This window comes from Tachysurus fulvidraco, chromosome 15 (assembly GCF_022655615.1).
Source record: "Tachysurus fulvidraco isolate hzauxx_2018 chromosome 15, HZAU_PFXX_2.0, whole genome shotgun sequence".
In the NCBI taxonomy this organism is placed as follows: domain Eukaryota; kingdom Metazoa; phylum Chordata; class Actinopteri; order Siluriformes; family Bagridae; genus Tachysurus; species Tachysurus fulvidraco.
Window position 1 is genome coordinate 8135367 of NC_062532.1, and position 24185 is coordinate 8159551.

A 24185-nucleotide genomic window follows, 5' to 3' on the forward strand; every position below is an offset into this window, starting at 1 on the left:
AAATGAAATTGAATGTCTGCATAGATTTTATAATTGTAAGCACTCTCCAACTCTTTTCTGTACATTTAGATCATAGATCATGCATAACATTGATATAACATGGATGACAGCCTTCCTAATATTGCGCTGATGGCCACAGCCATCAGAGAATATTGTTTCCATGAAAGGGTGTACATGGTCTGCAACAATGCTTAGGTAGTAAAAAAGTAACGTCCACATGGATTGCAGGACCCAAGGTTTCCCAGCAGAACATTTCCTCCACCAGCTTTCTTTCTTCCCATAGTGCATCCTGGTTTTCCAGGTGAGCGACACACATGCCATCCACGTGATGATTCATCAGACCAGGTCACCTATTCCTTTGCTCTGTGGTCCAGGTATGATGCTCACGTGCCCAATATTGGTGCTTTTGGCAGTGGACAGGGGTCCCTCTGCATGGGCACTCTGCATGGGCACTCTGACTGGTCTGCAGCTACGCAGCCCCTTACACAACAAACTGCAATGCACTGAGTATTCTTTGAACTACAGTAGCTTGTCTGTTGGATCAGAACACAGAGCCCGGCTTTGATCCCCACATACATCAATGAGCCTTGGCCACCCATGACCCTGTTGCTGGTTCACCACTCTTCCTTTCTTGGACCACTTTTAAAAGATACTGACCACTGCAGATCGGAAACACCCCAAAAGAGCTGCATTTTCGGAGATGTTTTTGATCCAGTTGTCTAGCCATCACAATTTGGCCCTTGTGAAACTCGCTCAAATTTTTACACTTGCTTACTTTTTCTGCTTCTAACACATTGAATGGAGCTTGAGCATGAATGGCTTGAGTGTTTCCTCATCTCATGCTGTGTTGTGTTTATGTGGGTGGTACTGTACTTCACCCTTCATCTGTTTGTTTATCAAACCCTTAATCAGCATGTCAAAAGATAGAAAAGTCAAAGACAAATCTATAGATATTCAGAGGTGAGTCTTTATTGATTTTAAAATGTCTCATCAAATTAATGCTATTGTACAACAAAGAACAAACAAGAAAAAAGCATATCTTACTTGTAAAATGAAGGGAATGGTTATGAGATTTATACTTAGCTCCCATAAATGTTGGGGATTTTCTTAAGAGAATATTACTACTGAATAACTCAGGATTCAGACAAACACACACAGACCAATTCATTTACACATCATGTGGAGTTTGCTCTTAAAATTGCTCTCTTCACTGAAATTGCATGCAGCAAAATGTAAAATGTACACCTACATACTGATCCACCTCTTCATGGCTCATAATTAATAGGTCCTCATGGCATGAGTAGAAGTGAAATAATAAATGCACAAAGAAAGAAAGCCTGGCGGCCTTGTGTACTGTGGCTCAGACAGTGAGGGAGATGAAGCTGTTGTATCTCTGGATGTTTCTCTTCAAAATTTCAGAGCAGGGCCCTAAAACACGCTCAAAGCGTGGCCTATCCAGCTTTACACACTTCAATGGACCTCTGGCCACCACAGTGGCTGCACGTGGCCTGTTCAAGAGCAGTGCTATCTCCCCTGAGAAAAGAAACACTGAATGAGTAATATTCATTTTTCCTTTTATAAAATGCCTGATACTGAATGATGATTAACAAAATCTTATGTTATTTGAGTCTTCTGTATGCCACGAAAATAGCTCAAACCAGTGCAAGAGCATTCTGGACAGGCATGGACTTTATAAGATCTCTGAAGGTGCCTTGTGGTATCTGGCACCAAGATGTTATTCATTAAATTTGTTTCTCCCATAATGTAGATCTCCTTTTTAACAACAAATGCAGTTTTCACAAATGAAATTCAGGACGCTAAGTGTAGATATTCAAACCATTGTTCTTATCTGCAACGAGTCATTGTGGGTACTGGTTTTCATTCCAATAAAGCAGGAGCCACACCTGATTCCACCTATTTAATCAGTCAGAATCAGAATCAGAATCAGCTTTATTGCCAGGCATGTTTTCACATGCGAGGAATTTATTTTAGTGCCAGTCGATGTTGGCTTCACAAGTGCTTCTGCTATTTTGAAATGAAAACCTACACCCACACAGCCCTTTCTGAAAAAGGTTGGGCACTAGTCCTTAAAAACAATCCTTTTGTTAACAGTGCATAGTTGGTCAACAAGAAACATCTGTCAAACACATCTTGCAATATTTCTGATTAGCTGAAAAATAGGTGGGCTTTATTCTCTAAATTGTTCAAAATCTAGAAAAATGAAATTCTGATCTAGTGTCCTATACAGTATGTATCTCTTCATTTCAGAATTGAATTGCATTTCTAATACTGTAGGGAACTACTGTACATAGCAAAAGCAAAATAATCTCAATTCCCCTTCTAATACTTCCCAATAATGAAATAGTATTACTTTACTGTAAACACCTAAGTATGCTTGTTGAACAATATACTAAACATACCTACATATGCTTGTTGCACTCTTTGATACTGCAACAGCTGCAACTCTTTTAGAAAGGTTGTGTTAGAATGTGTCTCTGTGAAGCATGTGTCATGAACCACAAATCTGTTCTGGTCATAGTGGTGACTTTTTAGGAACTCACCAAAGTAGTCAGAGGGTCCAAGGCGGCCCACCTCTACATACTCCTCATTGTCAGATCTGCGCTGCAGGACAGACGCTGTCCCCTACGGAAAGTGGGAGACAGAAAGAGAGAGGTGCATTTTAAAGTTTAGACCCTGCTTTTTATACAGACAAAGAAAATTTCACACACTATTTATTAAATATGAACTCATCTTTTACTGCATCAGTGAGAAATATATGCTATATGCTGAAATTGTCTAATATTCTATATAATAATAACACACAGATACACTGTAGCTGCTCCAAGAATATGCTAAATCTAAAACCAAATATTTTTCCATATATACACACACAACCAGATATAGACAACCAGATATAAAGAAGATGTGGTTGAAACTTTATATTAATCAATACAGTTTTTAGCTGATGTCTGCACAGTTAATGCATACAGACATATACTGACCATGTCTTTTCATTCTTCATAGAGGCTTCTTCAAAAGATGTTTTGGAAGTTTAACCTTGGTGGAAGAATTGTATTGCAAAGTGTTGGAAGAATATTTTGCAACATGGGTTGTATTGTGCTGTACTGTTACAGTACATACCACCACATAGACCTCATGGTTATGTGTTGCCAGATTATAGGCTGTGTGTGGAGATAATGTGCACTATGTAAACACAAATCAAGAAGTAATGTATATATAGTAAAGAATATGTTTCGGGATGTCATAAAATCTATCTTGTGTACATGAGTCTGAGTGCCCCAGTTACTGGTTTCCTGATCAAGTAAAAACCTCCCACTAAACTTTGATACCATTAGTTGGCTCTCAGTCTGACAGCTAATTAAGTAGAACTGTCCCAATACTTATTATTATTAGTGCTATGCTAACGTAGTAAACAGCATCAATCCTGTCAAGTGGTAGGATACAAGTACACAGTCAGTTGTCAAAGTTCTAAATGTGTTAGAAGCATAAGAAGCAGAATCGCTTTGACAAGAACAAAATTGTGATGGCTAGAAAACCGGGTCAGAGCATGAGAAATGCAGGAGGTTTTATAGAATGTCCCAGTGGACACTACCTACAAAAATTGTCCATTGAAGGGCAACCGGTGAACCAGTTACAGGGTCATGCGTGCCCAAGACTCAATGATGCACATGGGCAGACCAGTCAGAGAGCCCAGGCTGACCCTTGCTCACCAGTGAAAGCACCTAGAATGGGCATATGCGCATTGGAACTGGACATGAATCATGAGTTATTTTACAGTATATGGACAGCTCCTTGCAACTTACAGGACTTAATCAACCTACTGCTAAAGCCTTGGCCCAAATACCACAGCACACCTTCAGGAGTCTTGTGGAACTTGCATTAAATATTGGCAATATTTGCATTAAATATTTGCAACAGTTGCACTGTGCAGAGTGTATTAATCTGCTGCTGGGCCATACCTACAGACATAAACAACCTAATCCATAAGGATGCCAAATCTCAGTGCCTATTTTGGACAGATGATCTGCTCATGGAGGAATACACCAGGGCATCAAAGTCTCAGAAGGTTGTCTGGACAGTTGGAGTCCTCTCAATTCTAGTTTGTTGCAGTGTTTTGAGGTTGAGTTGCACTTTGACAAGTAGCAGATGTCTGAGAGTGTGGTATGTCCCCCTGCCTAAAGGTAGAGTTTGCACCTAGCCCTGCACATGCTTCAGTATTTCATAATCCCTGTCTCGGGTGTGTCTGTGTTCTGTAGCTACACTGGAGACTGTGGGCATGAACACAAATCCACCCCACACCACCATTATGGTGGACCAATTAATTAAGCATCTTTTGGAGACAAGCCGCAGGCAGTGACCCATGAGCTGAAAGAAAACCTACACGTAGCCACTGCAGAACTAGTGGCTCTTAAGAAGCTCTATTTTCATTGGCAGTTCCTTCTCCCTGACACCTGCCAAGATACCCCTAACCTTCTCTCAAAGATTAGCAATGATGTCAGCGATGAGAACATCAAGCATTCCTCCAGACCTTCTAACAGATCGCCACTATGCACTCTACCTACTATGCCGACTAACAGGGACCTATCAGGTACTACCTGCAAAAGATTATATTATAATTATATATTATAACAATATTTTATATATATATATATATATATATATATATATATATATATATATATATATATATATATATATATATATATAAAATCATAATCAATTTCTTAAACAAAGGGCCAGAATTTGAATTTGTTAAATCAACATGCATTTGACATTGCAATGCTGTGAGCACAAGGCTGGTACTCAGTTTCATGTGTTAAGATGTACACAGTGTTTAAGTGGTATACTTTCACAAAGGTGTTTTCTTTTGTGTGTTTGTGTATGTGATTTTGAATTTTTAGGAAAACCCTGCAGATCATTCATATGGGCTACAAGTGAGGTTTCTACACCTGCTCACTGGGGACTGCCAGAGGAATGGCTGCTTTAATTTTGCATAATGCCTATAGCTTCTTCTATGAGCAAGGCTCCAGAATTATTTTATAACATAAGAGGATTGAGGAAACAAACAAAGTAAAAGAGATGCTTATCTGTAGTACTACTCACATAATAATTTACATAATGAATTAAATAAATAAGTAAATAACAATTTATTGTTACTCACAATGAGTCCCTTTACCATACCATGGCATAGTGCTAAACTTTCAAGTAACACATTAAATATGTTTCAAAACATGTGTCTGAGAAGTGAGAGACAGGATGGAGAATACCACCAGACTTTTAAACAAAGTTTTAGTGTTGTAGTGTATTTACAGTGTGTAAGGATTTGAGGTGGTGGAAAAATGTGCAACCATGGTAGCATTCATTAAGCAAGCAAGTGATGACTCTTTTAATTCTTACTGAACAATATGTAAATTAAAACATGTTTTTAATACTACACAAAATAGAAGAAAATGGAGGCAAGCAATATTAATATATGAAACGATATCACAAAAACAAAAATTGTGCTTTACATTAAAAAGTACGTTATATCCTCAAATATACATTTTAAAAGCAAAAGAAAACAGTGATCACATCACAAGATCAGTCATGAATCTCAAGCTGTCTGCTCAGAAAAGGTAATAAATAACAAATAAGAAGTAAAAATAAAGTACAATTCTATGAGGGCAATGTGATCTGTTTAATTGAGATACACACACACACCTCTGTGATGATGAAGAAGTCATCCCCTGGTTCTCCTTGTACCACAATTTTTTCACCATCTTCAAACTGTACAGGCTCCAAAGCATCAGCCACTGTCAGTCTTTCCCACTTCTCTAGAGATTCTAAAATAGTGCATGAAAAAAACATGAGAAAGATATACTCTTTTCAAACTTCTAAAACTTTAAATTAAATTAATTTTTAATACTACATTGCTCTCTGTAATAAAAAATATCATTTATTGGAATTAAGTGGTGTGGATCTGTGAGCTGCAATTTTTGCTATAAATCACACACACGGGTGAAATGCTTAATAGCTTGAGGCATAATGTGATCCCAGTTAACAAAGAGAGTGTGTGTGTGTGTGTGTGTGTGTGTGTGTGTGTGTGTGTGTGTGTGTGTGTGTGTGTGTGTGTGTGTGTGTGTGTGTGTGTGTGTGTGGACTCTTGAATACCAGAGGGCCTACAATGAGTAACCTCATGTCTTCTTAATAACCTCAACAGTAAATTGTCTGTTCAAATTCAGTTAATTGTTAATTCAGATAACTAGTGAGACAGCTCTATTTTGGTAATGACTATGGATGACTTTGTGAGACTTTGAATAAATAGTGGTAAAGAAAGGCTACATTACATAACACACATGTGGACAAAATTGTTGGTACCATTCGATTTACCATTCGATTAAAGAAAGAAAACCCACAGAAGTAAGTAACTACTGAAATAACTTGAAACTGCAAAAATAATAATAATAATAATAATAATAATAATAATAATAATAATAATAATAATAATAATAATAAATACAAATATACCAAAAATTTACACTGCTTTTGAATTGTGGCACAACAGAAGTCATCCCCTGGTTCTCCTTGTACCAGTTTCGATAGTTTATTTAAAAAATAAATGTATTATATTGGAAACATGTTGAGGCAATCAATGCAATCAAGTGATTTCTGTAACTCTCAATAAGACTTCTGCACCTGTCAAACAGGTTTTTGGCCCACTCCTCATGAGCAAACTGCTTCAGCTGTCTCAGGTTTGAAGGGTGAATTCTCCAGACTGCATATTTCAACTCTTTCCACAGATGTTCAGTAGGCCAGGGGTCATAGAAACCCACTTCAGAAAAGTCCAATGTTTTGTTCTTAGCCATTCTTGGGTGTTTTTACAGCCAAGGTTGAACTTGTCTCTAGTTTCAAGTTCCTGGGGATCCACATCTCAGAGGACCTGTCCTGGACCACTCATCCTTGTGAACTTTTTTCTCTGTACGATTAAGTGCATCATGACCAGCTTTGTCACAATCTGGTATGGGAACTGCACAGCTGCAGACCGCAAAGCCATGCAACGGGTAGTAAAAATCACCCTGAGGAAGAACTTTACTTCCAGCCATTGAGAATGTCCAAAGGAAACTGTCATAGTTGAGCTCATCTGTTTGCTTACTGAACTCCCCCCAAAAACCCCCAACCCCACAACCCTTCCACCGCCTGTATATTATGTCGATAGCACCTGTATACAGTATTTGTATATATAATATATAACCCCATGTATATCATGTGTATAACACCCAACCTGTATATCTTGTACATAGCATATTCATCCGTATATTATCCTGTTCATACTGTAAATACTGCACTCAAAATATAAATACGGTACATCTTGCTCTTGCTGTTTATTGCACTTTTGGTTAGATGCCACACTAAATTTTGTTGCTTTGTACATGTACTTGTGTAATGACAATAAAGTTTAATCTAATCTAATCTAATCTTTTAGCTGTGTTTTCATCATTATACTGTTGAAGGACCCATGACCTGTGACTGAGACCAAGCTTTTGGACACAGCACATTTTGCTTCAGAGTGCCTTGATAGTCTTCAGATTTCATTGTATTCTGCACAGATTCAAGACACCCTGTGCCGGATGCAGCAAAGAAGCCCCAGAACATAACTGAACCTCCTTCATGTTTCACAGTTGGAACAGTGTTCTTTTATTTGTATGCTTAATTTTTGCATATGTGAACATAGAGCTGTTACTTGCCAAAAAGCTTTGTGGATTGTCAGTATGCATTTTGGCAAATTCCAGTCTCCCTTTTTTATGATTTGCTTTCAACAGTAGAGTTCATCTCAGTCATCTTTCATTAAGTCTACTTTGGCTCTAACAGTGAAGGATAATGCGATCTCTGATGTATATTGACCTTGTAGTACACCTCTAATCTCACCTGGGCTCTTTGGTCACCATTCGTATTAATCTGTTTCATCAATTTGTCATCAAATTTCCTCTTGCTCCACGTCCACTTCTAACAATATGTGGAACTGTAGCTATAAGAACACCAAGCTGCTTGGAGATGGTCATATAGCCTTTATCTTTAACATGCTTGTCTATAAGTTTCCTTCTAAGCTCCCGAGACAACTCTATCCTTAGCTTTCTTTTGTCCATGTTTAGCATGTGCAAACCATGATACAGGACACACTTTACTTGTCCCCATGGTGAAATGATCGTTTCTATGGAAACGATCATTTTTGTCAAGGCCAGTTTCATTAGATGAATCTATGAATGCTGAATCATAATTCAAATTTTCAAAATTGTCAAAATGTTTATTTATTATTACTTTTTTCAGTTTCAAGTTATTTCACTGACCATTGTGGGTTTTTCTTTCTTTAATGAAAGGGTACCAACTAATTTGCATAGTTTATTTTTAATTTTATTATTTTTTCCAGATATTACTATGAGAAAATGGTCCTACATAATTGAATGTGTGTTCTGTTTCTCATGAGCACTGCTCACCAAGGATTGACACCTTACTCAAGAACTCTTCATACATCTTCCTCTTTCTCAGTGTACTGCCCTGGAGAGAGAAGAGCCACTGATTATATTCGTTGGTCATTAGATACAATTAGTTTGGTGGTCATCAAGTGGCCTAAAATTAAAAAAATAATGGTATTTTAATAAAAGCAAAGGAATTTTAGACAGTCCCTCAAGCTATTTAGATACTGACAGGAGAACTAGTGTTAAAAATGATTCAAAATGCAGACAATGTGCAATATGATAATATTCATAAATCAAACTAAAACAGTACAGAATACCTAAGATGATAGATACTGTACCAAACTTGATACACTTGGATAGTCAGCCAGACTTTGCAACGTTTATGTGATGGTTGATGTGGTCTTTGGGCTTTATTTTACATTTAGTGTTTTTTGAATGATTGTTTCACTCATCTTTCAAGTAGCAAATAAAAAAGAATCCCAATTAATTAACAGGTAATCCTGTTTTATAAGGTGCAATGGAATTAGATTATACAAAAATGCCTAATTGTAAAAACAATACTCTTAATCCAGCCTTCCTCACTGTTTGGTTATGATTGCCTGAGAATGAAATATTTGATTTATTTTAAGAGTGCCCTAGGCCATTTGAGTGGAAATTTTGAGTGTTAGTCATAATTTGAAATGTACAATGTGTGTAATGATGTACCATAAGAATACGCCGGTAGCTGTCACGGTCTATACCCCAAAGCTTGAGATCAGTCTTAGCCTTAACAGTGGCAGCACGTGGAGTTCCATATATCAGAGCTAGCTCCCCAAAACTGCCACCTTCTCCAATACTGGTCACCCATTCACCATTCACATATACCTGGTGAAAAACAAAGAATTAGAAAAAATAACAATAAAAAAATTATATATATATATATATATATATATATATATATATATATATATATATATATATATATATATATATTTTTTTTTTTTTTTTTATTGCCAAGTGATTTTTTTGCAACTGTTTTCCCCACTAATAATTTTACAATAAGTGTGTTTTTTTTTTAAATAAAGCACAACAGATTCAAATGTACTTCAAATGCATTTCAAATGCATCATGTATGAAAATTTAGTCTGAGATCAACTAGCTTTATACGTAATCTAATATTTATCTTAGCCTGATGTGCTCTTCTTTAATGTCTTACTGGATATAGATTTAAGATTCCTTGAGTACACTTTAATGTGTGTACTTCTGTAGTAAATTAAATTTTACGAATACCTATTTTAGTATTAGCTGGTCACAATTCAATGCCTGTGTGTACAGTATATGGGTATAGATGTAACTGTCTGTATGCTTATGTTTCAAACTACACACACTACAAGCATGTACACACACATGCACACAGTCTACACACACAGTCTCTTTTTCTATCAAGACCAGTTCAAGTCGGTACATGACACAGTTTTGACTTTATGAGTTGGGAATTAAAAGAAGCAAAGCTTCTTCCATATACAGTATAGGGCTTCCATAGACTTGTATTTCTTCAGGAGCACTGTAGACTCTGCTTAAGACTCAGTATTGACTAATTTATTAACAGTAAACTAATTATGTTAACATAATTAACTAATAGGAAGAAGTAGTTCTAAGGATGAACTACTCATTCATTCCTGGTAAGTTACTAGATAGTTGCTTAAAAGTTGTACAATATCTACAATATTGTAGTTTCTTACAAGTGTGTGATGTGGTACAGTATGCAGAAACCTTTAGAAGTTGCTAAAGCTAAATTAGCTAAATCAATTCCTGTGTGTGTGTTAGTGTGTGTTCCTGGTTGTGGTGCTAACTTGCCTGAGTCCGTGAACATAAATGCTTCCCTTTTTTTTTTATTAAACAATAGAACCAAACTTGCCAGACTTTTTCATCTACCAGTGCAGGATCAATGCTAAGGCCACCATAAAGTTTTTACTCTGCTTCTGTTCTTAGCCCAGCCCTGCCTCACCTACCCTGTGAATCACAAACATGTCTTATTATCTCATGTCCTATGTAATTGATCTGAAATCAAGCCCCAGCCTTGACAGATACACTAGTCAGACACACTCTGCTGCTCCTGTCTTTGCTTAAGCTTCCCTATGACTCATGGGCAGTGTGTCTACATTGCACTCTGCTGACCTGAGTCTAAGTGCTGGCCTTGACAGTTGCATCAAATATTACTACTTACCACCCATGTCTGCTTCAATGTATCCTTCTATAAATTCAAGTTTAACCATCTGGCTCTACGTCTGTGTTCTGCACTTGGGTCCAAGCTCTCATTGGTAATAACAGGCTATTTTTCTATACTGAGCACACAGTACATATGTTTAAAAACAATGACCCAGAACAGGGATGACAATAAACATTCAAATGTCTATATTTAACTGAGCTCCAGTGAATTGTTAACTTACATCAACTTCTCCTTGGTCAATTACGTAAAAGTTGTCCCCTTCATCACCTGAGACAGAACGAAAGAGAGAGAATTATATTATGATAAGCACATACAGGCAGTATGCATGGTACCCTTTAAGAGAATGCTCTGTTTATCATATGACATACCAAGATTTTGTTCATGTTTGCTAGTTTTGGTTTTGACCCAAGTTGGCCTTCATTTGTGATTCTGTCATGTAAATTGATAACATATGTGTACATTGCCATATCCATGGCCTGTTCCTGAATTTTCCTTTGATATTGTGATTTGGATTTGTTTGCATTTACCAGAAATTGTTCTTAATAAACACATTGACCTAACTATCACTTTCTCTGTTGCTTGACACTATACTTGCAACTGGCAACAGGCAATTGTGGCTCAAGGCCGAATATTTGGAAAGCAACAACAACAAAATGAATACCAAAATCATGTAGCTGCCTGCTGCACTGCGATAGACTAGCACCAAAATTGTGATGACCTATCCTTTGGCTCCTTCTCCCAATGCTCACCTTGAAAAATACACAGATAACCCCACTCAGTGTTGGGATCCTACTCCCATGCACTCGTAAAAATGTATTTCTCCACGTTTATGAACAATGTAAGGTGGCCCGATTCATCAATCCCAGGGAAAATGAGGAATGTTGCGATATGTTCTGGATTATGTGAAACTATACATAATGCACATCTAAAATATCACATGCATTTTTATTAGTATAAAGAAAGCAAATTCTGGAGTTGACTGCAAGATTTAGATCTATCACAGGACACTTCTGGACTTCATAGTACGTGTTTCATAGAAATGAATAAGCATTTTCAAATAGGCCAATCATTAGTTCATTCTATTGAATGCACACCCTCTGTACCTTTTCTTCTTAAAATCCAGTTATTCTCTTCAATACATTCCCATTCATCTCTCTCGTGTTCTCCCTCTATTTTGTCTAATTCTGTCTTTTATCACCTTTGTCTTTCATACTGTCAATCACTGTTACAAAGAATGGGTAAATATATAAAGAAAAACCAAATACACACCAAATACACACTTTAGGTTTTATTTGTAATTTAGAGAAAAATTCTCCACACTACCCAATGAGATACTGAATGATACTGATACTGATATGGAAGGCTAAGATGAAAACACCTAGGTATGTGTAACATTTTTTCTACAAACCTTGTTGAATGACTGTTTCTCCAGCAATGTGTGTAACAGGGAACATGGCATCAAATATGTCACTGAAAAGGAGAAAAATACAGTCATTAGTGATATCCTATATCTAGATGTCCCACCACAATACACAAACGCATCTCAGAATGACACACCAAATAATCACACAGAGAGAATTTAACACACAATTACAACATACATTTAACAAAAACACACGGATTTTCCCCTTTATACCTAAACATCTGGAAAAAACACACACACACGCACACACACACACACACACACACTGTCATGACACGGGCAGGAATCGGACCCAAACGCAGGATAGCAAAACAAAACAGGGTTTAATAACAAAGGAAACACTAAATGTGACACAGACTCAAGACAAGACAAGACAACAGTAGATTCCGCGCCGCCATCTGCAACGCGGCACACAATACAAAGGACAATGATGACACAATGAGGAGCAGGTGTGGTGACAGGGAGGAGCAGACGAAGGCGGGGCAGACACGTGACGAGAAACGTAAACAAAACAACTGCATGTGGCCAAAGTCCAGGCTGAGTCATAACACACACACACACACACACACACACACACACACACACACACACACACACACACACACACACACACACACACTGAGACAGGAGTGACCATGAAGGAAGTAATTTTTTGTAGTATGTGTTGTAGTAAATATAGTTAAGTATAATTATCTCAAATATAAACATTCCATCCACTATATTAAGGACACCTGTACACCTGCACATTCACACAGTATCCTAATCAGCTAATCATTTTGGCAGCAGTGCAATGTAAAACTTACACAGATACAACTTACTGCAGATACAGTCAGCAGCTAGGTGATATTCACAGAAAATATTAGGATTAAATAAAGACCTGATCTCTGCGACATTGTGACATGCATCAAAATGCACTCCTCACACAACTACTGAATGAAATGTCCTGTTTTACTGTTTTGAAGAGCATGTAATGGGGGGGGGGGGGGGGGGGTTGGGGCCACAAATAGGATGTTCAGCCACAGTGATCAGGAACCATAGTTACAGAGATCACATTTTTCCCATTCTGATGTTTTTATGTGAACATTAACTAAAAAATTTTACCTGCATTAGAATGAGTATATGCATTGTGCGGCTGTCACTTGATTGATTGATTTGATAACTTTATAAATGTTTATGTGTACAGGTAGATCTGCAAAATCATTCAAATGATTTACCACAGAAGGTGTCTCATTGAAGGAAACTTATTATGAAATATAAATTGATAAATAGAAACATTGAAACACTGGAAAGTTGATAATGTATTTTTTTTTACATTTGTATTTATTATATCAGTATTATAACATAAGAAAATAAAATATCGTTGAACACCACTGAGTACAGGATCAGGTTGAACACCTACTGTATGTGAGATGAAATATTTTATTCATTTAACAAAATCATATCAACAGGTAGTAGTTATTCCAACATTCTTGTAACCTTCCCTCTTCTTTTGTTACTATGTGAAAATATGGAAAAATCTTTAAATCGCAGTGCTGCAATGTCTGAGCATGTGTGGTGTTTGTGTGTTATTCTTAGCAGTGTGCTGCTCAGAGATCACAATAGGGTTAGGTTAAAAGGACATGTGAGCTTATTTTGTGTTTGTGAATGCTAGATGTTAACAAGACCTTTCCGGAAACAGATAATACAACTGTTTTTTTTTTATCTTTCTTCTTTCTCTCTACCCCACTATGGAATACTATAGAAATATAAATCATATGAACTGAAAGCAGAATAAAGCATATAAAATTTGAAAACATTGATCTTATAAAGGGAACACAACTAGTCTTAGGTGTGTCAGTTTAGTGATCACCACTCTAGAACAACATCATCAAAAAATTTCATCTCTGTGCAGTCTGATGCACAGCTACTATATACCACCACTTCCTGATATTGACTTAGCAGGTGATATACCACCATCTGCACCCTTGGCCTGGCAACTTAAAAAGGTGTAACATATTCCAATGACTAATAAGAGTGTTCTAAACAGAGGGTGCAAATACACTGCAATAAGTAGTAATGGATAGTCAGCACTTTCCTCCTTCTATACCATTTGAGACAATCTGAGACCACTGATGTAGTCTTTGAGATGCATATGTCCATGTAAACTAGATTCCACATTTCTAGGTTATTTTATTGACTCGGAGACTTTATGACTACCCTAACATCATCCATAATGCCATAGGCAATTGTTACTATAGATTCCTATATCATCTAACTATTTAAGCATTATGGGACTATGTGACAAAGAATATTTTTACTTCTATCCCTATCATTTTGTTCAATTCATTCTGAACCACTATTTTGTATTTAGGCAAGTCATATTGCGGGCTGCAAAGATCTACCAGAGGTGCAATACAGTGATCCCTTTATTGCGGTTAATGGGGACCGGAAACCCTCGCGATAGGTAAAAATCCGCGAAGTAGGATTGGCCCTAAGTTTGACCTTTTCACTGATGGTCATCATTTTCCTCTTCCTCTTGGGCTCACTGGAGGAATCTTTTGCAAGGGCACGGCACTTAGGAGGCATTGTAAGGGCTTAAAAAAAAGTTAATTTCGAACACAATACTCGAAACACAGTTAACAGCGTGAACGAGAGTAGCGAGATACAACAAGGGAAGAAGCTGGGAGAGCCAATCATGTGCCTTGTCTGAGTGCCCGTGGGTATGCACAAAGCCTCTGAGAGAGTTTCTCTCTTTGTCTGGCAATCTTGGAAACCGTTTTTAATTTTATTTTTCGATGAATATTTTTGAAAAATCAGCGATGCACTGAGGCCACGAAACTTGAACTGTGAAGTGGCGAGGGATTACTGTAGTAGAAAAATGTGCAAAGGAACAAGTGTAGATAAATATTTCAGTGTATGTACGACAATAAGTAAAGTTATGGCAGGTAGTATGTGCAAAAGAATAGTAGGTTAAAATAGGAATATGTACCAGTTGTATTGACAAAGTGCAATATGTCTAAAAAAAAAAAATAATTCTATATGTTGTGCAAATGTGTGCATTATGTGCATTGTATGCACTAGAGCAGACATGGGCAAACTATGGCCCGCGGGCCATAAACGGCCCGTTGGGCTTTTTAATCTGGCCCGCCGAACTTGTCCACGTTATATTGTGCAATCTTGTGCGATGAAGGTTTTGGACCACTGAGATGAGGCCGACCCAGTGACACCTGAGACATCCAGAGATCTACCAGCTACACTTAGATTCTGCTATACTAAAAAGATGTGAACTCCATGTGATCTTTTGCATCTATACAACATTTGTTAGACTGTATATTTATAATCACACCCTCCAGTGTTACCCATATGAGGATGGGTTCCTCTTGAGCCTGGTTCCTCTCAAGGTTACTTCCTTACCATCTAAGGGAGTTTTTCCTTGCCACTGCTGCCTGAGTCCCCTCAGACTTGCTCATTGGGGATATATACATACACATTGTGAACTAAATCTATCTAACATTAATCTTGAATTTTGTTTTCTATTATCTTTATATTATTCTTATAATAACCCTTTGTTCTATGTTTATGTTCTGTAAAGCTGCTTTGAGACAATGTCAATTGTAAAAAGAACTATACAAATAAACTTGAATTGAATTGAATTATATTATTAAATTAAATTTTATTATAAAGACACCACAATCATTTTACCTAGCTGTAATTCCCATCTTTCCCCAGCAGATGGCGCACCCCAAAGACATTGACCCTTGAGTGTGATGCATTACGGTTAATCTCTACTTTATTTTGTCGCTTTGCACTTTCAGCCCTTCAATAAAAATGAGCGGACCGAAGAAAAGAAAAGTAGACAGTGAGTGCCGAGTGTTCAATAAAGAGTGGACAACAAAATATTTTTTCACTGAAGTCCGGTCAACAGCTGTATGTCTGATATGCCAAGAAACTGTAGCAGTTTTTAAATAATACAACATAAGCCATCATTTTGCCACAAAACATGCTAACTACGCTAGTAAACAGTCTCCACAAGAACGGGTGGCTATAGCTCAGAGATTGATGGCTAACTTACAGACTCAGCAAAACCTTTTTCACAGACAAACTGCGATTCAAGAGTCAAGTACTCAGGCAAGTTTTTTGCTGGCATTCAAATTAGCAAAGGCCAGTAAGCCTTTCTCTGAAGGTGAATTTTTAAAAGAATGCATGGTTGAGACAGCAGGTCTCTTGTGTCCGGAGAGCAAAGGCAAATTTGAACAAATCAGTTTATCACACAGAACTGACTCGCCGTGTGAAATTGATTGACGAAGATATAGCCAGCAAATTAAACAAAAAGTCTGAGTCATTTAAGTTTTATTCACTAGCACCGGATGAAAGTAACGATATAAAAGACACTGCTCAGCTCCTAATTTTTATCCAAGGGATTAGCGACAGTTTTGAGATCACAGAGGAATTTTTGACAATGGAGTCCATGAAAGGAAAAACGAGGGGAGAGGACTTGTATAACCAGGAGTCTGCTGTCATCGAGAGAATGAAGCTAACTTGGAGCAAACTTCCCAATGTCACCACGGATGGATCACCAAATTTAACTGGGAAAAACGTTGGGCTAGTAAAAAGACTGCAGGAAAAATGTAAAAGAGGAAAATCCTGATCAGGATGTTATTTTCCTTCACTGCAGCATTCATCAGGAAGTTCTGTGTAAGTCTATATTGCAGCTAATTCATGTCATGAATCCAGTCGTAAAACTTGTTAACTTTATACGAACAAGGGGACTTCAGCATCGTCAGTTTATTGCGTTCCTGGAAGAAACCGATGCAGAACACCAGGACTTACTTTACCACTCTCATGTGCGCTGGCTAAGTTTGGGCAAAGAGTTTCAAAGAGTGTGGGAGCTGATGGAGGAGATCACTGCATTTTTGGAGTTAATGGGGAGATCCGACGGATTTCCCGAGCTAAGCGACAAGAACTGCCGTTGTGACTTTGCGTTTGCTGTGGACATACTTTCGCACATGAATAAGCTGAACACCAAGCTACAGGGGAAAGATCAATTTGTGCATGACATGTACACAAATGATAGGGCCTTCAAATCCAAGCTGACTTTTCTTCAGACAAATTTCATGCAAATCTTACACTCATTTCCCCACACTAGCCATGCAGAAAGAAGTGACCCAAAACGCGCAGAAATACAGCAAATCACTGGACGACCTGCACGGAGAATTCTGCAGTCATTTCTGTGACTTTGAAAAAATTGAAAAGTCACTTCAGCTGGTGTCCTGTCCCCTGTCACAAGACCCTGAAACAGCACCACAGGAGCTGCAGTTGGAACTGATAGATCTTCAGTCTGACGCTGTATTGAAGGAGAAGTTCAACTCTCTTAAACTGAATGACCTTTATGCTTCACTTACTGTAACGAAGCCACGTTTCCAAACCTCCGGGGGATGGCACAGAAGATGCTGACGTTGTTTGGCTCAACCTATGTGTGTGAACAGACATTCAGCATCATGAACATCAACAAAGCCCGTCACAGGTCCAAGTTAACTTACCAACACCTCAGATCTATCTTGAGAATTGGCACAACAAATATAACGCCAGACATTGATGCACTTGCAAAAAAAGCAGACCAACTACACTGTTCCCACTGAAACTGAATGGGAGTTTATTACTACGTTATTAAAGTAATAAATTTGTAAAACAATTTTTACAATAAACTAAGCACAATGGTGTTTTTCTGCCTGTTAAAGCCCAAATCTTTTTGTGTAATGGTTTTTACATTTAATTTATATTAGTTCATCTAAACACACCAATCTCCTATTCTCGCCCGGCCCCTCTGTCAAATTTTAGAAACCATTGTGGCCCGTGAGTCAAAAAGTTTGCCCACCCCTGCACTACAGTAACCAAGAAATATACAGTGCATGTACAGATAATATACATAAATGGATGTAAACTCGGGTAAGCAATATATGTACAATTATATTCAATTATAATTTGTAGAAAAAGATGCCACGGAATACACAAGGTGAAGCAGAAATTTAATATGATTACAGATAATGAAGTATAAGTGAGACATCAGGGTCCTAACAGTACCAGTGTAGAGTTCACTAGGGGAAGGAGTCCTTGATGATATTGTGTACTCTGTGCAAAGAATCTTCTGTGGTGAAGAGACTCAATGGCAGGAAGTGCGTTGAGAAATTTTCACAAGGGCCAATGGTGTGTTGAGCAATTTTCACCACCCTTTGCAGTGATTTCTTTTCACACATTGTAGAGTTGCCGTACCACACTGTGAAGAAATTTGTGAGGATGCATACAGCAGAAAAAGTTGGTCAGAATCTCTTTTTTGAGTCTTGAGCTTTTTTGAGTCTTCTCAGGAAGTAAAGACATTGTTGTACCTTACTAACCAGAGTTGAAATGTTATGATGCCAAGACAGACCCTCAGAGATGTAGATGCCCAGGAAATTAAAGCTGGAGACACGCTCTACTTCAGTCCTGGTGATGTACAGTAGATAGAGGTGTTTCTTGTTCTATTAGATTTCAGAGAGTCCACAACAAGCTTTTTTGTCTTTGTGGCATTGAGGGTGAATTTGTTAATGGAACACCATGCCAACAGGTTTTGTATTTCCTCTCTGTATGCCGATTCATCTGACCAACTGCATTGGTATCATCTGCATACTTGATAAAGATGTTAAGAGTTATGCAGGGGGATACAATAATGGTGAACAAGGAGTAGAGCAATGGGGTCAGCATGCAATCTTTTGGGACCCTTGTGTTCAAGATGAGGGTTGAGGACATGTGAGTGCCCAACTTACCAGACTATGGTCTATTAGTTAGGAATTCCATAATCCATCTGCACATGGATTGGCAGATACCTAGGACTCAGAGCAGTGGAAATAGCATCCTCCATTGACTTGTTCGAATAGTACATTTACATTAACATTTACAGCATTTAGCAGACACCCTTATCCAGAGCGACTTACATTTTATCTCATTACCCTGACCTATTAGTTCATCAGAAGCTATTGGTTGCACAATTTCCCGTGACAATGAACTGTTTTAAAAATAAAAGTATTTGCATTTCCATTATTTACTGTCCACTGTCACCCTTGTTGCGTTCAAGATGTTTTCCTCATATCATCTCAGGGAGATTTTCATTGCTACCATCTCTGCAGGCTTGCTAGTTAGGTGCAGATATTAGAGACAGAGTTTATAGATAAGTAGTAATTTAATTTTTAAATTTCACAATTATTCTGTTTCAGGAGCTCGTACAGTTATTTGCCAGAACACCAGAAGGGGGGCTGGCAGGTGTTTTTTCATTGCTCACCCTATTTTATGTGGGCACCCTTTCTTGTCCCATGTTCCCACCAGCTAACTTTTTCCTTGTGTTCCTTGATTGGTTGCCTTATATATGCCTGTCTTGTTTTCTGTGTTTTTGTGAGCAATTGTTGTTCATATCTGATTCAGTTCTTAAATGATCTTTCTGCATTTTTAACCTCTCTGTGTACTCTTTCCCCTAATATCATACTTTTGGGGGATTTTAACACTCATGTGTAAATTAGTGAGTGTACAGCTTGTACAATATTGTAAATTTGCTGTCCCCATTAATGTCTAAACCGCTGGCCACAATAGTGAGTACACCACTAAGTGAAAATGTCCAAATTGGGGCCAATCAGCCATTTTCTCTCCCTGGTGTCATGTGACTCGTTAGTGTTACAAGGTCTCAGGTGTGAATGGGGAGCAGGTGTGTTAAATTTAGTTTATCGCTCTCACTCTCTCATACTGGTCACTGGAAGTTCAACATGGCCTCATGGCAATGAACTCTCTAAGGCTCTACAAAAAAGAATTGTTGCTCTAAATAAAGATGGTGTAAGCTATAATACTGCCAAGATCCTGAAACTGAGCTGCAGCACGGTGGTCAAAACCATACAGCGACATAACAGGACAGGTTTTACAATCAGAACAGACCTCGCCATAGTGGACCAAAGAAGTTGATTGCATATGGTCAGCGTCATATCCAGAGCTTGTATTTGGGAAAAAGACTTATGAGTGCTGCCAGTATTGCTGCAGAGGTTGAAGGGGTGTGGGGTCAGCCTGTTAGTGCTCAGACCATACGCCGCACATTGCATCAAATTTGTCTGCATGGCTGTCATCCCAGAAGGAAGCATCTTCTAAAGATGATGCAGAAGTAAGCCCACAAACAGTTTGCTAAAGACAAGCAGACTAAGGACATGGATTATTGGAAACATGTCCTGTGGTCTGATGAGATCAAGATAAACTTATTTGGTTCAGATGGTGTCAAGCGTGTGTGGCGGCAACCAGGTGAGAATTACAAAGACAAGTGTTCTGCCTACAGTCAAGCAATGTGGTGGGAGTGTCATGGTCTGGAGCTGCATGAGTGCTGCCAGCACTGGGGAGCTACAGTTCATTGATGGAACCATGAATGCCAACATGTACTGTGACATACTGAAGCAGAACATGATCCCTTCCCTTCGGAGACTGAGCTGCAGGTCAGTATTCCAACATGATAATGACCCCAAACACACCTCCAAGATGACCTCTACCTTGTTGAGGAAGCTGTGGGTAAAGGTGATGGACTGATCAAGCAGGTCTCCAGACCTAAAATCTATTGAGCATCTGTGAGGCAAACTCAAACAGATGGTGAAGGAATGCAAGGTCTCTAACATCCACCAGCTCTGTGATGTCATCATGGAGGAGTGGTAGAGGACTCCAGTGGCAACCTGTAATGCTCTGGTGAACTCCTTGCCCAAGAGGGCCCAATATACACATTTTCACATAGGGGTGTACTCAGTTTTGTGCCTAGCGATTTAGACATTAATGGCTATGTGTTGAGTTATTTTGAGGGGACAGCAAATGTACACTGTTATACAAGCTGTACAGTCACTACATTGTAGCAAAGTTTTATTTCTTCAGTGATGTCACATGAAAAGATATAATAAAATATTTACAAAAATGTTAGGGGTGTACTCACTGTGAGATATGTTCACAAGGGACTTTATATCTTGCCTAGATAGTTTTGGATTCCCAACACTCATAAAGACACACTCTGGACCTTGATTGTTGCTCGAATATTATGAGAGTTACCTATCTCAGACCACATATTAATGTCCTTTTCTGTTAATATTCCATTTTCTAAATCCTCTCATCAATGTACCATGTCCTTCAGAAATTTAAAAAACATAAATTCTCTCATCTCCAACGCTGAAATCAGTAATCTCCTGTGCCCTGATCATTTAGCCACTAATAATGATCTTAGAACTATGAGTTACATAACCTCTTGGACAGTTTTGCACATTTAAAATCCTGCACCGTCACTTTTACCCACTCTGCATGTTTGTGTACACCTGAGTTCTGTCAGATCAAAGCAAGGGGCCACCATCTGGAGCACCTTTCTAAAAGAACTGGGCTAACTGTACACAAAAACATGCATAATGAAAATATCAATCTGTATAAGGATGCTCTGACTACAGCTAGATCTGTTCACTAGAATAAACTAATTAAGTCTGTTGAAGGTGGCACAAAATCCTTATTTTTCACAATTAACAATATTCTAAAATCCTCAGATACATTTACCCATCAAATGTATTGCACTGTCAATGTAATGCTTAAATGACTTCATTCAGTGACAAAATTAATATTATTTATCAGCAGTTAGCTTCTCCATCTAATATCTCTTACAGCCATTTTCACATTGTGCCTGTTGTTTCTCCTCTCACTGTTTTCTTTTCCTTTAGGCTTCCCAATGAATCTGAAATCTTTAAATCTTGTCCGTAAATCTAAATCCTCCACATGTCAGCATGATCCTTTACCATCTCACCTGGTAAAAGCCTGTCTACCTGGTCTCTCTTCTCTTATCACTCACATTATTCACCTCTCTCTCATTTCTGGCCTTGTTCCATCTTCTTTTAAAAACAGCTGCAATAACTCCAATTCTTTAAAAAAAATGGTGCTGATCCCAGTAATCTTAGTAATTTCCGTCCAATATCAAATCTCCCTTTTATTGCCAAAATTCTGGAAAAATCAGTTGCCACACAGATTCATGCTCACCTTAGGAACAATAATCTGTTTGAATATTTTTGACTGTAACACAGTATGGAAACTGATGGCTGCTGATGCTGGACTCTTAACAATTCTTGTCCTCTTAGATTTGAGTGCAGCCTTTGATACGGTTCCTCACACTATCGTATTAACCCGTTAGTTAACTCGTATCTTCGCAGACCATTTTCGTGTGTGAAAAAGAGGTGTTGTGAAAACAAGCGTTGTGTGTGTAACTGTCATAGAAGTACATTTTGGAGTTGAATTTGAACAAACACACAAAATCTCGTATCTGTAAACTGTTGTGGCCGTAGATTTTGGGATCCAACTCCACAAAAAACATAATTACGTACAATAGTTTTAAATTACGCACAACTAAATTAAAATTTACACACAAATGCTTTGAATTACGTAAGATTATTATTGACAGTGTTTTTATTCCATATGTACTCAGTTTGTTCAATTAAATTTTCAGCCATTCCCTGTCAATAGTGGTGTCCCCAAGGTTCTGTCTTGGGCCCTCTTTTATTCTTAATCTTTCTTATCCCCTTAGGTCATCTTTTTAGGAAATGCATTGGAATGCAGTAAATACACAACTTTATATGTCCACAAAACGTGACTCTGCTTTCCCGGCCTCCTGTCTAACCAACCGCTTAAATGAAATTAACGCTTGGGTTTCCCCCAACTTTCTCAAGCTTAACAGTAACAAACTGAGGTTCTCCTTATAGGTTCAAAATCTACTCTGTCCAAGTACCCTGTCCATCAATGCAAAGTGATATTATCTCTCACTTTACATTGATGGTTCCTCTATCATATCACAAACTCCCATCATGCATCACATTATTCTCTCCCTTCAACAACTCCACTGGCTCCCTATTGATTTTAAGGTTGTTCTCTTCACCTTCAAAGCTCTTCATAATCTTGCTCCACCTTACATCTCAGATCTCATACAGGTCCACACTCTCTCCTGTACTCTCCGTTCTTCCTCATCTAGGCTACATCTCCTGCCCATTTAAGTACTATGGGTGGTAGAGCCTTTAGTCGTACTGCTCCTTGTCTGTGGAATTCACTCCCGGAAAACATCCATAACACAGGCTCTATCATCACATTCAAAACACGACTCAAAACCCATTTGTTCAGTAGCGCTTATCTTAGGATGCACTTGAATCTCATACATGCTTAATGTTAGGTAACTGTTTCTTGTTAATTGTTGTTTACTGTTATATACTGTTATTTATAATTTATTTATTTTATTTGACCTTGAGTGACTTGAAAGGCTTAAAATGTATTATTATTATTCATTCATTCATTCATTCATTCATTCATTTTCTACCGCTTTATCCGAACTACCTCGGGTCACGGGGAGCCTGTGCCTATCTCAGGCGTCATCGGGCATCAAGGCAGGATACACCCTGGACGGAGTGCCAACCCATCGCAGGGCACACACACACTCTCATTCACTCACGCAATCACACACTACGGACAATTTTTCCAGAGATGCCAATCAACCTACCATGCATGTCTTTGGACCGGGGGAGGCAAGCCTATCTGTCTGTAAATGTTACATTATGCTTATGTAAAGCTGCTTTGAGTTGCAACTGTTAAAAGCAATATACAAATAAGTTAAATTGAAATGAAATTGACTTAGGAATACAAAGGCTCAGTATGCAGCTCAAATGATATTACTTCGCACTAATGAGTGAGTGTGGTTTAAATGTTCTTGAACCAGGAAGTAGCTGATCATACCTAAAGTGTTCAGAAATTGGGTAAGGGTTTCCTCTGGCAAGGGGAAGGATGATGTGCAGGTTGAGCTATTATACACATTAATAGATACAATTTCATAAAATTATAAGATCTTACCTCCGCTCATTGTCATCCAAATGGACAAACAGCACATTTTTAGAAATGGCCTTAGCCAACGCTGTCATTGTCTTGTAGTCCTTTGGGATAACCTGGGTACAAAGAAACCAAATTTAAATTGTATACCCATCTAGACAAATTACTACTACATAACATATAAATGCAACAAAACATATTTAAACCATAAGAGAAAGCTCAA

The 24185-nt window shown here is 38.1% G+C and overlaps 1 protein-coding gene across 3 annotated transcripts in view; it reads right to left on the reverse strand.

Moving 5' to 3' along the window:
• Positions 1 to 949: 949 nt before the first annotated feature.
• prkar1b (protein kinase, cAMP-dependent, regulatory, type I, beta) overlaps positions 950 to 24185 on the reverse strand; it is a 44901-nt gene continuing 21665 nt past the window's right edge. For 2 of the 3 annotated variants that reach the window (XM_047801282.1, XM_047801281.1), the window contains exons 3-10: positions 23987 to 24078; positions 12092 to 12153; positions 10904 to 10950; positions 9180 to 9338; positions 8493 to 8553; positions 5722 to 5843; positions 2562 to 2643; positions 950 to 1533 (exon numbers count right to left, since the gene is read on the reverse strand). In XM_047801282.1, coding sequence (XP_047657238.1) covers positions 1361 to 1533; positions 2562 to 2643; positions 5722 to 5843; positions 8493 to 8553; positions 9180 to 9338; positions 10904 to 10950; positions 12092 to 12153; positions 23987 to 24078 — 798 coding nt within the window. In that variant the 3' untranslated portion in view covers positions 950 to 1360. The remainder of the gene's footprint in view (positions 1534 to 2561; positions 2644 to 5721; positions 5844 to 8492; positions 8554 to 9179; positions 9339 to 10903; positions 10951 to 12091; positions 12154 to 23986; positions 24079 to 24185) is intronic. The other variant, XM_027171675.2, reaches the window with a different exon arrangement.